Source organism: Ambystoma mexicanum, chromosome 4q (assembly GCF_040938575.1).
Source record: "Ambystoma mexicanum isolate Mex_15411 chromosome 4q, UKY_AmexF1_1, whole genome shotgun sequence".
In the NCBI taxonomy this organism is placed as follows: Eukaryota; Metazoa; Chordata; class Amphibia; order Caudata; family Ambystomatidae; genus Ambystoma; species Ambystoma mexicanum.
The window spans coordinates 53,557,286-53,572,599 of NC_090928.1; the positions used below are offsets into that span (position 1 = coordinate 53,557,286).

Consider the following 15,314-nt stretch of genomic DNA (forward strand, 5'->3'; position numbering starts at 1 on the left):
GTATGTTGTGAAACGGTCTGTTTATACTTATTGGGGAAAGAGGCGTCCTGCCATTTCCATGGCAACACGTCAATAGCTGAGGCGCAGCGATTGTTGACACGAGACGTGCTTGAAATGGGCAGTACGCGTCTGCTGATGTCAGGCTCAGGGGCGGGGGATTTGATTTAGTGCCGCAAAGGCAGGTGAGCCAGGTCGATGCGGCGGAATGATAGGATTATCACAAAATGGAGGCTGATTTCGAGTGCGATAATGGGCGAAAAGTCGGGTAAGGTCCATAGGAAAGTTTCCTACGATCTACCGATTTATGCTTACAAACACATGGCCGACCCGTAGGGACAATAAAAAAAAAGTCCCGGAACTATCCTTTAAAATCTCTACCCACGATGATGGACATGATTGCAAATAGATGCAAAAGGATTTGGATAGTTAAAGAATGTCTACTTTTTGCTAATAAACATGCTTAATGTTTGGAAGCTAGGAACATGGAAACCAATTATTTTAAGCAAGATTCTGGACAAAAATTATTTTAATAAAGGGGAAAATTCTTGTGTTTAAGCTGCTCAATGTGCATCAACCATCTCAAGGAATCAGAATAACATTAACTGGGAATGGGCAAACCAATGTCTTTAAACTTCTATTTATCATGCTTAAACACATATATTGCATATTTAATCCTATACCCTTGTTCATTACTCTACGCATGCAAAACCATAAGTACGCTAAGGGAACGTATAATGGAATAATAGCCAGCAATCAGAACAGAAACATACGAAATGGCATATTGTCATGGATTTTTACACCTCAACCACAATATCACGCAACTATGTTGCTGATTTCAGAAATTGATTCTGACAAACTCATAAGAAGAAGATCATCAAGGAAAAAACTGTGAAAATATTGTTTGATTTTTTTTTAAAAAACCTCATCAACCTGAATATCATGAAAAAGGTCAATATTCCTTTAAGTGATGCTTCTTTTGTTATACTTCATTCATTTATTAATGTTTAAGAATATAAAATAAGGCACAACTCATACAAATAAAAAATGTAACCCAACACAATATTCCACCACTGCCTTAAACCTCCTCTATGTGTCTAAATGGGTTAGTGGTGTAATCAATATTTACAGGGATATTTTGCAATACTTTTATCCATTATGTACCATCGATTAGTAACACCAACCTACTCCACAAGGAGGTCTCAGTTAGTGCCTAGTGCCATGGCAACTATACACTAGTGTGTCTCTTCCTGACTCCAAAATGAGCAGTCTCATACAACATCAGGCTGAAGGCATCTGGCACAGACAGTCTAAACTCCACACCTGGGAGGAGACACTAACAAGGATGTAGCTGAGGAGAATGGCCCCCACGTTACCAGATACTTTACAGTTAGTGTGATTCCTCCAAGGCTCGCCACCTCACAGAGCCCAGGGTAGATGAGTGCTACCAAAGGACTCCTCTTCCAGCCAGAGATTACAGCACAAGAGTAAATCATGAATCCACTACCACATCCCTTAACCTCAAGACGGTCACCATGGCTGCAGAGACAGACAACACAGGAGTTTAGGGGGGACGTAGTCCTGCCTTTAAGATCCTGGGAAGGGATTCATTTCATTAATTTCTTATGGGAACGGTTTGTAGGCTGGTTGGTTGCCTGTCTCATGTTTGTGGATGCACCTGAGACTATAAGGACTGTGAAAGGAAGTGGTAATGTTCTGATTGACCACACCTGGGCCCTCATTTCTGCTGAAGAAGTTTGCTAAATATTGTTTTTGAAAAAGATTGCAAACAAAATGTGAGTTATTTACACAAAATTCTTACAAAACAGGGTTCAGTAGAATTCAAAATACCAGATGTTAGAAATCATGAAAGCTTTGGTTCTGTAAATGATGCTTACTCTTCCTTGATATTCAAAAGGCCCTAACCCCATTGGTAAAGTCACACTAGTTGACCTGCTCCATATTATGGTTTGGGCTCTTCTTACTGTGAGTGGACCGTAGAATAGGGCTGTTCTTTCTCTGGTGCACTCGATCGTAATGACCTGCAAGTGTTTGTACCTTGGGAAAGCACAGCAAGGGCATAGTAACAACATGTTAGCATGTGTGTATAGGAATATTATGTACATATTTATTGCCTATTTATCACAGTATTCAGCATGTGATGATAATAATTGTAATGTCAATAAAGTAAAACCACTCTTTGTAGAAAATGCTTCTAAATAAGTAATTTGGCATGTTTTTGTTACACAGTGAGAGTGAGGCAACGGCATCTGTTTTGTTACACAGTGAGAGTGAGTCAACGGCATCCGTGAGGTACAGAAAATAATTTTTTATCTTCATAATTTGTAAAGATATAACTTTCATCATCTGTTTGCAAATTCCAAAAATAACTTTTCATGTCTCAACATAAGACTTTATACACATGTGTTACTAAACAACACCTTGAGTGATTGTATTTTTTACTCTATTAGTATGTCATTTAATGCTTGACCACATATTCTTATTTTGTTACACAGGGACGCAGCTACGCAAACCGTAAGGTACAGAAAATCATTTTTCATCTTCATAATTTGTAAAGACACAACTTTCATCATCCATTTGAAAATCACAAAACTAAACCTTTAATGTCTCATCATAAGACTTTATACACATGTGTTAATAAACAATATGATTGTTCTTTTGATTCTATTAGTATGTCATTGAATGCTTGAGCACATATTCCTATTTTGTTACACAGTGACGCAGCTTCACAGACAGAAAACAGGTACTGTAAAATGTGTTTTTCCTCCACATTGTTTTGTGAAATCACAGCTTTTGTTAGAGTTTGAATTTCTGCGTATTAAGAATTTTGCAAAACTAAAAGGTCTGCAGATATTATAGACTTTCATTTTCATAGCAGGTGCTCAGATCGGTAATAAAGTTCATGAGAATGTGCTCTCTGATATGCTCAGGGCCTGCTATTCCACATTATCTCAGTTCATCCTCTACCTTAAATTTGTATTAGAACTGCAAGAACTACCCTAACAGACACAGCGATATTCTTAAAGTTACTAATGTACTTTTTTAAAGCTAGTTGAATTGTGTAGAATATATTGAGGGTTCGGATGTCCATGACACTGTAGGAAGATATGTCATTGGGAGTGAACAGTAGGACTAAATATTTCAGATATATGATTGCTGAAATCTTCCAGCCCTCGATGCTGGAGAGATATGAGGAGAGACACTGAGGACTGTGTCTGATATGACACACAAATTACAATCAGACGACGAAAGAGCATGCAGGGTTGGCCACAATTTGATAGTTATTCAGAATGGAGACGCAACGGGCTGATAAGCACATAAGAAAGGCAGTTTTATTAGAATTGAGAAGAAATGAATAGGGTGCTACAATTATATAGTTAAACTGATTCACTAAAGAAACAAAGGGAATACATGTTTGAGAATCATTAGGATAGAACCAACTGGAAGGAATAGGAATGAATAAAGAATTAATAAAGAAGTTTACCATGTCTTGGGAAACAAGGACAACCACTAATATAACCCTTAGAATAAGGAGAAATCTAGCATGGATTTCTGTTTGCAAATTCCAAAAATAACTTTTCATGTCTCAACATAAGACTTTATACACATGTGTTACTAAACAACACCTTGAGTGATTGTATTTTTTACTCTATTAGTATGTCATTTAATGCTTGACCACATATTCTTATTTTGTTACACAGGGACGCAGCTACGCAAACCGTAAGGTACAGAAAATCATTTTTCATCTTCATAATTTGTAAAGACACAACTTTCATCATCCATTTGAAAATCACAAAACTAAACCTTTAATGTCTCATCATAAGACTTTATACACATGTGTTAATAAACAATACGATTGTTCTTTTGATTCTATTAGTATGTCATTGAATGCTTGAGCACATATTCCTATTTTGTTACACAGTGACGCAGCTTCACAGACAGAAAACAGGTACTGTAAAATGTGTTTTTCCTCCACATTGTTTTGTGAAATCACAGCTTTTGTTAGAGTTTGAATTTCTGCGTATTAAGAATTTTGCAAAACTAAAAGGTATGCAGATATTATAGACTTTCATTTTCATAGCAGGTGCTCAGATCGGTAATAAAGTTCATGAGAATGTGCTCTCTGATATGCTCAGGGCCTGCTATTCCACATTATCTCAGTTCATCCTCTACCTTAAATTTGTATTAGAACTGCAAGAACTACCCTAACAGACACAGCGATATTCTTAAAGTTACTAATGTACTTTTTTAAAGCTAGTTGAATTGTGTAGAATATATTGAGGGTTCGGATGTCCATGACACTGTAGGAAGATATGTCATTGGGAGTGAACAGTAGGACTAAATATTTCAGATATATGATTGCTGAAATCTTCCAGCCCTCGATGCTGGAGAGATATGAGGAGAGACACTGAGGACTGTGTCTGATATGACACACAAATTACAATCAGACGACGAAAGAGCATGCAGGGTTGGCCACAATTTGATAGTTATTCAGAATGGAGACGCAACGGGCTGAAAAGCACATAAGAAAGGCAGTTTTATTAGAATTGAGAAGAAATGAATAGGGTGCTACAATTATATAGTTAAACTGATTCACTAAAGAAACAAAGGGAATACATGTTTGAGAATCATTAGGATAGAACCAACTGGAAGGAATAGGAATGAATAAAGAATTAATAAAGAAGTTTACCATGTCTTGGGAAACAAGGACAACCACTAATATAACCCTTAGAATAAGGAGAAATCTAGCATGGAATGTTCTAAAAGAAGCCAATACCCTTATTATAACAAAAGATTGAAGTGGAGAAGTGTAAATTGGGAAAAGAAGTGGGCAAGATTGGAGTTTTGAGGGACTCCTTAATGAAGGAGCTATGGTAGGAATGACCAGCCCAGCATATGAGTGAACATTTGTTCAAAAGACCAGATGTGATAATAAGATGAAAGAGAGTACTAAGGAGAATACATTGATTACACTGATATGTCAACAAGAATGCTTGATTTCACTTTTTTTAATCATTTTTAATTTACATTATCAAAAGGAAGTAGGCTGAGGCAATGCATATACATAGATTACATATGATACATATGATAAAGATTATGTAAAATATTGACAAGTGTATAGAAGATAGAATTCTTAAGTACAGCTATGGGTTATATTACACCTGTACATTGATGTAGTTGTGAAATGAGAGTTGTGTTGTAGTCAAGTTTGGCAACATTTTGTCCTTTTATATGAAAACAAATAAATGTTTTGGGTTGTCTCCATATTTTCCGTGAATGTTTGCTGAGAGCTTCTTTAGTACACATGCGTTCTTCGGTGTATTACTGTCTCAGTGTGTTAATTGATCCTTGCCAAATATTGGTGTCTTTCAGCATTGGCAATCATCGTTTCCATTGGAGTAAATGAAGTTTCAACTTCATATCTTCCCACAGCAATAAGTTTCTTGTGCCACACAGTAGATTCCCTTTTTCTTATATTCATATACTATTGGAAAAGCCTGTGTACACTGCTAATGTGCGTAAAGGAAGAAATGTTCAGAGTGTATATATTATGTGATGTATTTTAACTTAATTTATGCTAATAGAAAAAAGATTATTGGAAAGGCTCTTGCTCCTTTTACATGGAGGAGTACTAACCTCAAACAAAATCTCACAGAATCTTTTGAAAGTTCAACGTATTACATACGGCCAATTTTTGTATCTGATCCTCATTGTCTTGGATTCCACTTATGGGTTTTGGACTCAAACATATAACGTTGAGGGATGTCATAGTGATAAAATTTGCATGCAACAGGATGCGAAGTAGACATGAGATCATAAAATAAAGTTTAAAATGTACATGAAGAATATCATTGATAAAATAATGCATACCAAGAAATTTTACAATGAATATTTACATGATACATTAGCACATTGAAAAAAAGTAATTTATTTTGTTAGCGAAATCGTGCTTAATCAAATGAATTTCTGTTTATATTATTTTAAAATATATATAATTTCTTAGTTTATGTAACTTGTAGTATGCTGCTAAAGTCGTATCCCTGTCTTGGGACTTTTCTGCAGCTAATTGTATGTTATCATTGTTGAAATACACATTTTGTTCACCTGGAAGATGAACTTGCAGTCTTATTGTTGTATGCATAAGGCAACAGCTCCATCTGGCGGTTGATAACAGGTGAAACGGGCAGGACGGCATCAGACAAACATACATCTGGCCTTTCCCAGCTGCTATCTGTGGGTATTTATGCTAATACACGTCAAGAGTAAGGAATTCCACATTTGAATCCCTTTCTCAAGAAGCTTGTAGATTGATATAAATAAACAGGTCTTTTTCTAAAGGAAATGTAGAGCTCCCAGTGAATCCCAAAAATATTGCAATCGTGAGAAATAGGGGAAAGATAACTCACCTCTCATTTTATTCTCAATCCTACTGTAATTATAGATGACTCTGGAGTTCTTCTTGTAGAACTTTGGCACCACATTACTCTGTGCACAAACTCCTAGTTTTTCCTTCTTTTTGAAGATTTATTTAAGGTATGACGGAAAACAGTAACATAACAGTAATATAAAGGAGCGACTTTGGCAGTCCAATGTTCCATTATTCATCTCCTAGCTATCAGCATGCTAGATTGAACAATGTGTGAAAAATAACAGTAATAACCCACTGAAAACTGCCCATATCTCTATGTCAAACTACAGTGAGCGTAAGAAGACACAACTCTGATTTTGACTGGTTTACACTGAAACTGGGGTAGATCCCATATGTTTCACCATCAGCTGATAGGTGCCATGAATTCTGTGCAGAGTTCCAACATATAATAGACATCATCAGTGTATACTGATATTATTTTTGGACTAACCTGCAACGTTTATACCTCTGTGTTTGTGTTTATAATGAAGAAGGTCTGCAAGGGCCTTATTAAAAAAGACAAATAAAAATGGGGAACAGTGGATATTCTTGACAGGTACCCCTGTCTGATTATATGAGGGAAGAGTGAAGACCATTCATGCATACTATAGATAAAGGAGAGGAATTATGTTCTAGAACACAACTAAGAAAATAGAGGCAAAAGCTGAAACTTTTTAGAGTAGCAAAGAGGAAACCCCATGAAACAGAATCAAATACCATTTCTGCGTCAAGAGCTGCATCCACAGTATCCAATCCAAATGTGTGTCAATTTGGGACATATTACTAAACAAAAAAGGGTGCTACAAGCCACGGTCTAATGGGGACTTATGTGCATTTAACCCCTTAAGTGCTACGGGCAAGGTATCTCGTCCTTGGGTTACGTCCCTGTTGCCAAGGACCGTGATAGCTCGTCCTTGGCACTTAAGGAGTTAATGACACAGAAAACGTTAGAAGGCATTGAATGGCGAAATACCAAAATCACCAAAAAGGGCCTTGGCACTGGAGGGAAAACCGATGTTAGTTAAAAGGTTAATCACAGTGGCCCTCATTACGACCCTGGCGGAAAGCGACTGACCGGAGCGCCACAGCGTAAATAGCGTTTCCGCCATTGCACGAAGGAGCAAAGTGCGGCCCATTCCGACCCATCGGGCACGAGCACCACGCCACGGCACGAAGTGCAAAGTCCGCGATGGCGGAAATGACCCCAAAACGGCCCACACCGCCGCCGTACGGCGCCCTAGGTGCAATACCGCCACCCCTCTTAGCGGTCACCGCAGTGTGCGCCTACCGGAAAGTACGGTGACCGGAAATATACGGAAACGGAAGTTAAAACATGGGCCCGGAACGGGAAACATCCCGGCGTACACCTATAAAAACACTAAAACCACACAACCACTAAAATCACTACCCTGAAACACACCCCAACCCGTCAACCACCCTAGCGAAACCAAGAAAAATGGGAAAAGTAGCGAAGAAAGCGTGCGACCGCAAGCGGCAGGTCCACTTCTCCCGTGAGGAACTCACCGTGCCAACAGAGACCCTCCAGGAGAATGCTGCCGTCGTCTTCTCCACGCAAATGACCAGGACGGCACTTGCAAACAAGAAGGCCATATGGGCTCTGGTGGCACAGCGGGTAAGTGCGGTGGGGACCGCACCCCGCACCCCACAGCAATGCCGCAAGCGATGGGACGACCTGCGGATACGCGTCCGCAGCATACTCTCTGCCAACCGCAACATTGCCACAGCCACCGGGGGAGGTCCTGAATCACCCATCAAGTTGACCCCCTGGGAAGAAATCTGTGCCTCCACCATCGGAATGGAGAGCATAGAGGGAGTCGGAGGGATGGAGAAAGGAGTGCAGACATCCGAAGATTCAGGTAGGTGGGCCAGATAAAAGAATGCCAAATCCACACAGTCCATCCATGTGAAGTACCATGCGTCCACATAGTGCAACAGAAACACATGTCCAGGAGAACGTCCACACACATCGGCCTGATAGCGCACGTTAAAACCCACAATAAATACATAAATAATTAAAAACCCCTAATACACGCACTACACGTGCAGCAGGCACACCCTAACTGCAGGCTGCCAAACAACTGCACCCTCACTCCACACACAAATCAAAGCACCTCCAAGGCCCCGACCCAAATCACCCTCAGGTACCACCCCAAAGCATGTGATACAATGCCATTCCAATTCCCACAGACCCATCAATAACCCTCGCCCTCCTTTACTCCACCACAGGGTCCGATCCAAACGACGAGCTACAGGACACCCCTACCAGCACACCTGCAAAGAGGGCCAAGACCAACGGCCAGAGACCCTCCACCTCAGCTGCACGCATCAAGACACGGCAGCAGCACAAATCAGGTGGCAGCACAGAGGAGGGAACATCAACAGGCACCCCAGCAGCCAGCATGCCCACAACACCACCACCACAGGTCCCCCCAATGGATGCCACAGAAGGCACTGCCTCTGGTGGCAGCAGCACCATAGGTGACACCCCATTGATGGCAGCATGCTCGGACACAGAAAACGGGGATGCCGAAGTCAGATCCATCCATGACCTGTCCCAATCCCCCTGTCTGTCCCATCCCGTACAACATGAGGATACCACGCAGGGGCACCCACAAGACGACGACTGGCCATCCCCCACAAGCCCTGTGGCAAGGCAACATGAGGACAACAGCCCCTCTGTGACACCCCCGCAAATGGCCATGGCCCAGGCAACAGTCCCTCGACCAGTTGATCGAACAACAGCAGCAACTGGCCACACTCCTCAAGGACCATGCCGATGAATGTGGGGGCACTAAGGCAGACATAGAAACATCAACTGAGACACTTAGGGCAGAAATGGAGAGAGGTACAGAGACGCTAAGGGCACAAATTGAGAGAAGCACCGAGAGCCTGAGGGGGGAACTGCATGCGACGTCCAAAGACGTATGTGCCGAACTTGCCACAGTGCGCCGTGTGCTCACTGAGCTCTCGCAAACCCTTAGGGACATGCATGGACGTGAGCAGGCAGACACATCATCCGTTGCAAGTTCCGTCCAGGGCAGCCCCCAACGTAGATCTGGAAGGAACCTGCGCTCCACAGGCAGGGGTGCCCCTGATACCCGCAGAGGGGGCATGCAATAGCGACAGCCCACTGACAATGAGCATCTTTGGACACTGGTGTTCGGGGGGGAGGTAGGAGGGTGGAGGGGGTGTGTTGGGCTCACTTGGGTGGCGGGTCGATAGGGTGTTCAACATGATATCACATATGCCATAAAAAGTGCACGATCAACCAATGAGAAGTGTGGACATTGATCTTTGTGTACTAGGCCATCATAGGCGTACAGTCCATATTGTGCATGTCCCAGACACACGCAGTGCCACGAGTCCCGTGTCCATGTATCAGCCACCAGGCGTGAGTGCTAGAAGCATACATCAATGAGATGCTGACGAATGTCACGGGCCTCCGGTGCCTCGCAGACTCCATGAGGTGCTGCCACATCCCCACCCTCATCATGACCATCATCAGGTGCTTGCAGTTCTGCGTCAGGGGGCATGGGCACATTTCTACGTACGCACATGTTGTGGAGCATGACACATGCCATCACCATCTTTGCAACCTTCTCATGGCGGTACAGGAGTGCCCCGCCAGACCTGCTGAGGCAGCGGAAACGAGTCTTCAGTAGGCCGAATGCCTGTTCAATGACTACACGGGTACGTGAGTGGGCATGGTTGTAGTCCTCCTCATGCTGGTCCCGTGGGTTCCGGACTGGTGTGAGGAGCCATCTCTTCAGTGGATATCCAGCATCACCTGTATGTGGACGAGAAACGTATGATGTGGAATGCCATTGATACGTACGCACACCCGACCCCCCCTTCCTGGCAGGTCATTGCCAATTCACATACCCCACATCATCATGCATGTAATGAGACTCACCGAGTAGCCAGGATCTGTTCCCTGCGTGTCGCTCCATGTAGCGTGGTATTGTAGAGTTCCTCAAGACCATAGAATCATGGGTTGATCCAGGGAATCGGGCACAACAATGTGTAATGATCCTGTTGGAGTCACACACCATCTGTACATTCAGGGAATGAAATTGTTTGCGGTTGCGGTACTGGGCCTCCATGGCATGTGGGACGACCAATTCAACATGGGTGCAGTCGATGGCACCAATGCAACCCGGTATGCCGGCAAGTGCATGGAATCCCACTTTTGTGTTGGTTATTTCCTGCTCCGAGCGTGGTAGAGAGATGTAGTCGTCTGCGTGCTGCAGGAGGGCATCGAGCACTTGCAATAGTGTCCGTGAGAACAGTGGCTGAGAAATGCCATGCAACTGTCCGACTGTGTGCTGGTAGGTGCCTGTGGCCAGGAAGTGTAGTACAGACACCACCTTCAGTAGGGGTGGGATGGCGGTTGGGCTATCTATCATGCTGACAAGGTCAGCCTGTGTCATGTCCACAATGGCGGCTATGGTGTCCCGGTCCAGACGGTAGAGGGTGTGGATCTGCTCATCAGTGAGGTTGAACGGATGTGCTCGGAGGCGTGGTATTGCGGGCTGCCTGCGTGGTGGTAGTGGCTGTGCTGGTGGGCCTTGCTGGCCCTGCCTTGGCCTCCTCCTCCTCCTGCGTCTCCTCCGTGCGGCTGGTTGTAGTTGGTGTTCGTCTTCTTCTTGGAGTCGGAGCACTTGCAGTGCTATCAGGTCCCCCAGGGCCAACATCGCGAGTCCTGCCGGTAGCATTTCGGTGTGGTTGTGGGAGGAGACTGGCTGTGCAATTTATGTGTTTTCAGGCTGTATGGCCTCCACCTGTGGTGATTGATTCCACCTGTGCAAACTGCTCTCCCCTTTGGCCGAGCACGTCCCGCGCACAACGCTGCAATTCGGGGAATTGTATCTTGCTATTGCAATCATGTATTTGTACCCGATGGCCGTGTAAGATTGGTTGATATGTTCATTCTGCTGTGGTCCCATTGTTTCACATACTATCTGTGCAGTCGCGAACAGACTTGTGAGGGGTCAGTGGAACGTAGTACTCGAGTAACGGTGGGCCCTCATGCATCACTGTACCGAGTTGCAACGACGGGCGGGGCGTCCCATTCGTGGGTGAAGGCAGTTGCCATTTTCACACACAGCCGCACTCGATGGAATAATTAGTGATTTCAAACGGCCACAGATGCCTTTTCGACGTGATGTTGCAAATGAGGAATTCGAAGGGCGGCGCTTTCGGTTTCCAGCTAGCGGCGAGGAGATGCCCACAGGTCTGACTGCAAATATAACGTTCTATTGTTCTATGTCCTTGAGACAGGGCCCATGGCGAGGGAGCAATGATTGATATGAATAGTTTGGGATGCGCAATAGCTACGTGGGCGATGAGGCCGTCCGTTCCCAAATACATGTTACTTCACAACACTGGAATTACGGGCTGGGGCACTGTGGATTTAGCAGGCTGCATAACGCACAGACTCAATGGATGTTTCTAATGTTATGTGAGTAATTATTCAGGCATTTTGATCCCGGGATGAGGGAATGATGGATGGATGCATGGGCAGGTGATTTGATACAGAGTTTGCCATGTACAGGGCTTCTTGGGATCTATCCGCCTCCCCTACGCTATGTGATGCAGGGCTGCCATAGTGGGACCATCGTCCATCTGGCCTTGTTGAGCCCTCCCTGTCTCGAGGCGCCCTCAGACACTTGTGTCCATGCACGTTGACATTCCCATCTGATGGAATCTGTTTTGACAGACGCATGCACAGGTACACTCGTTTGTGATGGTGTTTGCACCTCGACATAGATGGTTATGAGTCGCAAGTGGTTTTGGGGTGGTGATGATCCTTTTGAGTGGGCTAGCATGCATATGGCTGTGGATTTCGTGTGATCATTGAAGTGAGTTGTTGGAATGTAGTTCTGATGGCCATTCTGTTCTTTTTCTTTTCTTTTGGTTGACAGGTATCTCCTCCCCTTTTGCCACTGCCATCTGTATGCCACTCCTGCAGATGGATTTTACTCCCGACACCTGCTGCTTCGTGTTAATCAGTGGAGCAGCATTACGATCTTATGGGACGATCGCCAATGGCCCACATGCCCTTACGCAGTACTGGTGGCTCGGAGCAACATTTCGGCCTTTCAGCTGGACTAGTGCCTCCCCATTGGGACGTCCCTGCGGTTCTGTGCGCTTCCATGTTGCCTTTTCGTACGTGAATGTGGCTCTGTGTACCATGGGGGAACAGGGCGACACACAGGTAGTGGCTGGTCATTTCTTGCGGAAGCAGCCCACAATGGTGATTAGTGTTTTGGAGTTCATGGCCTGATGGCTGTATGGGCTTGGTGATTTTGATGTGCATAAAATTTCTATTCTGATTTGGCCCGTGTAGCGTTTTTCTTTGCAAGTGATGTGGCATATGCCTATTTGGGGGGCGATGTATTGTGAGGAGATCTGCATTGGGTTCCAGCTTCGGGGTTTAGTTGCGTGGTACTGTGCTGGGCGCGTTTGCCTACGAAGCCCAGTGAGGTCAGGGATGGGGGCTGCCAATATGACAGTTTGAATGTTGTCATGCTCAGGGGCGGGGGATTGGGTTTTGTGTAACAGATGCCGGTCAGCCAGGTGGACTGGTGGAATGATGTGATTTTCGGAATATTGCTGGTCACAGGTGCCTGTGTTTGCGTGCGTTTCTTGGTGGGGGACTGTGGTCATGTCCATTGGGATGGCTTCTGTATTCGTGCCATCTGTGCCCTGCAGCTCCCATTGGCCCCTCTTGTGTTTCTTTTGTTCGTTGGCATGCATGGGTGACTTGTACATTTCAATGGTTGCATTGTGGCTTCATTGCACCTACGGGGAGTTGTACTTTGTGGGCAGGGAGCGGTGTACAGGCACTCAGTGGGGCCGTTTACGGTTGATTCGCGATGCCGTACTTCTCGCCATGGCGGAATGGTACATTACGCCATGCCTGATGGCGTTAGGTACATGTCCGCTAGGGTCGGAATTGGCGTACCGTTGCACCATGGTGGTGTTTGCGGTTTGGCATGGCGCGCGCGCGCGTGCTTGGTGCAGTTAGCGTTGGCGTTCACTACGGTGTCGCTAATGGCTTCGTACTTTGCGGTGACGGGTCATAGTCGCACCGAGCGCTATTCGATGGCGGTATTGCATTTCCGCCATCGTTTTTCGATTTCCGCCAGGGTCGTAATGAGGGCCAGTATGTTTTGGGCCTCCCTATGGAATCGTGGAAGTCGCACATGTTCAAGTAAATCTTCCCTTAGTTTAAGTAAATGCTGCAGTAATTGATGTATGAATTCAAACTTGGCCGTCAATTGATCATAATCCGGGGGAGAACCTAGATGAGGCCCCAGCTGTTCTCCGTCGTACCACCTGCGAGAGCAGGCTTGTTATGAAGTTAACATATGTGTCCCCACGGGTCCAGTGTGAGGTGCCTATTGCCCATTTTGTTCAGTCTTCCATTCCTCCTTCCTTAGAACAGGTTCCTGGGAGTTCAGGGGTACTGTGGGAGGTGCCTGAGATCGAACTGATCACCCTCAGCGCTGGCATGTTGACTGGCTTCCGGCTGGCCTTCAGATGGTCTCTCAGCCTCAGTAGCAGGAGAAGATTCCAGGGATTGCACCTTTGAACGATCTTTCTCAGGCCTTAAGGCGCAGAGTCGCTGCTGTCTTGTTACCAGCCCTTTGGAAGGTTCTTCCTCTGCCTCCTCCGGTGTCAGCTCAACTTCATCCCCGACTGGGAGCAGGTGGTTCCGGGTAGGGAGCTCTGCATGAATTCTTCCACCAATCGATCGGAACCTGGAGCTTTGCTAATTAGCAACTCATCAGTAGCAATGGAAGGTTCTTTGGTCATAAAGTGGACCAGGAGGACCAATTGGTCCTCCAAAGACAAAGTGGGTAAAGGAATATCCATGAAAGGAATTTAGGAAAGCATGCATTATTATGCCTGAGACAAAATGAAAATCCATGCTAGCCATAGAGAAGTAAAGTAATTGAACACAACCAAGAAAGCCGAGGCCGAAGCTGAAGCATTGGACAGTGGCAAAGAAGAAATCCCAAAGAACCACAACCAAACACTTTCTATGGGGCAAGAATTGTAGCCATAGTATCCAAATGTGGATTCATTACGGACATGAGACTAAACAAATATTTCAAGTTCAGTGGCGCTTATCTTTAAGGGATAAAGCCAGACTGGTTCCAATATACCAGGAAAGGGCCACAATCTAATGGAGATTTATTTGGCTTTACCAACAGCCACAGAATGCCCGCCCCATTGCTTAGTGGAAGTTGCCCTTGTTCTAGTAAATCTTTCCTAAGTTTAGGTAAATGTGGCAGTCATAGTGGTCCAAATTCAAACTCCGCCACCTACTCTTCAAGGGCAATATAAAATAAATTGATTACTCAAAGGCTGAAATACAAAAATGTCCCTTATGAATGGGGCTATGCTTTTCCACCTTATGTATGCTTCAATGATGACTATGAGCAATTCACAACAATTGAAGCTACTGCAGCCCTTGTGGAACTTTCTCCAGACCCTAGATATTCCATGCAGAACACTGGCCTCACCATCATTTTCTTGTTGGTCTAGGTAAGCCAAGTAGGGATGATCTGAGGGGCAAGAAAGAATGTATGCCTTCCCAAGACACCATAGCGCAAATACATGTGAAATTTCGGTAAATGCTGATGATCTCTCTAGGACTGTTAATCCAGGACTTCACATGTCCATGATGCAGGATAAATGTAAACAGGAAATAACCTCACTAAAAATAATGTTTACCATAACCTCCGATCAAATATGTTGGTTGTAGAACACCATAAACCATATCTGGAGTGCAATGTCTTGCTTGGAGTCCTAGCAGGCTTTTCTCCTATTACACGTGCAAAGACTATGGCAATGG

At 44.6% G+C, this 15,314-nt stretch overlaps 1 protein-coding gene across 1 annotated transcript in view; it reads left to right on the forward strand.

Moving 5' to 3' along the window:
• LOC138467192 (osteocalcin 2-like) overlaps positions 1-15,314 on the forward strand; it is a 267,263-nt gene that overhangs the window by 206,615 nt on the left and 45,334 nt on the right. Inside the window, exons 10-14 of the mRNA XM_069607247.1 lie at positions 2,248-2,310; positions 2,514-2,537; positions 2,735-2,761; positions 3,720-3,743; positions 3,941-3,967. Of these exons, the coding sequence (XP_069463348.1) occupies positions 2,248-2,310; positions 2,514-2,537; positions 2,735-2,761; positions 3,720-3,743; positions 3,941-3,967 (165 nt within the window). The remainder of the gene's footprint in view (positions 1-2,247; positions 2,311-2,513; positions 2,538-2,734; positions 2,762-3,719; positions 3,744-3,940; positions 3,968-15,314) is intronic.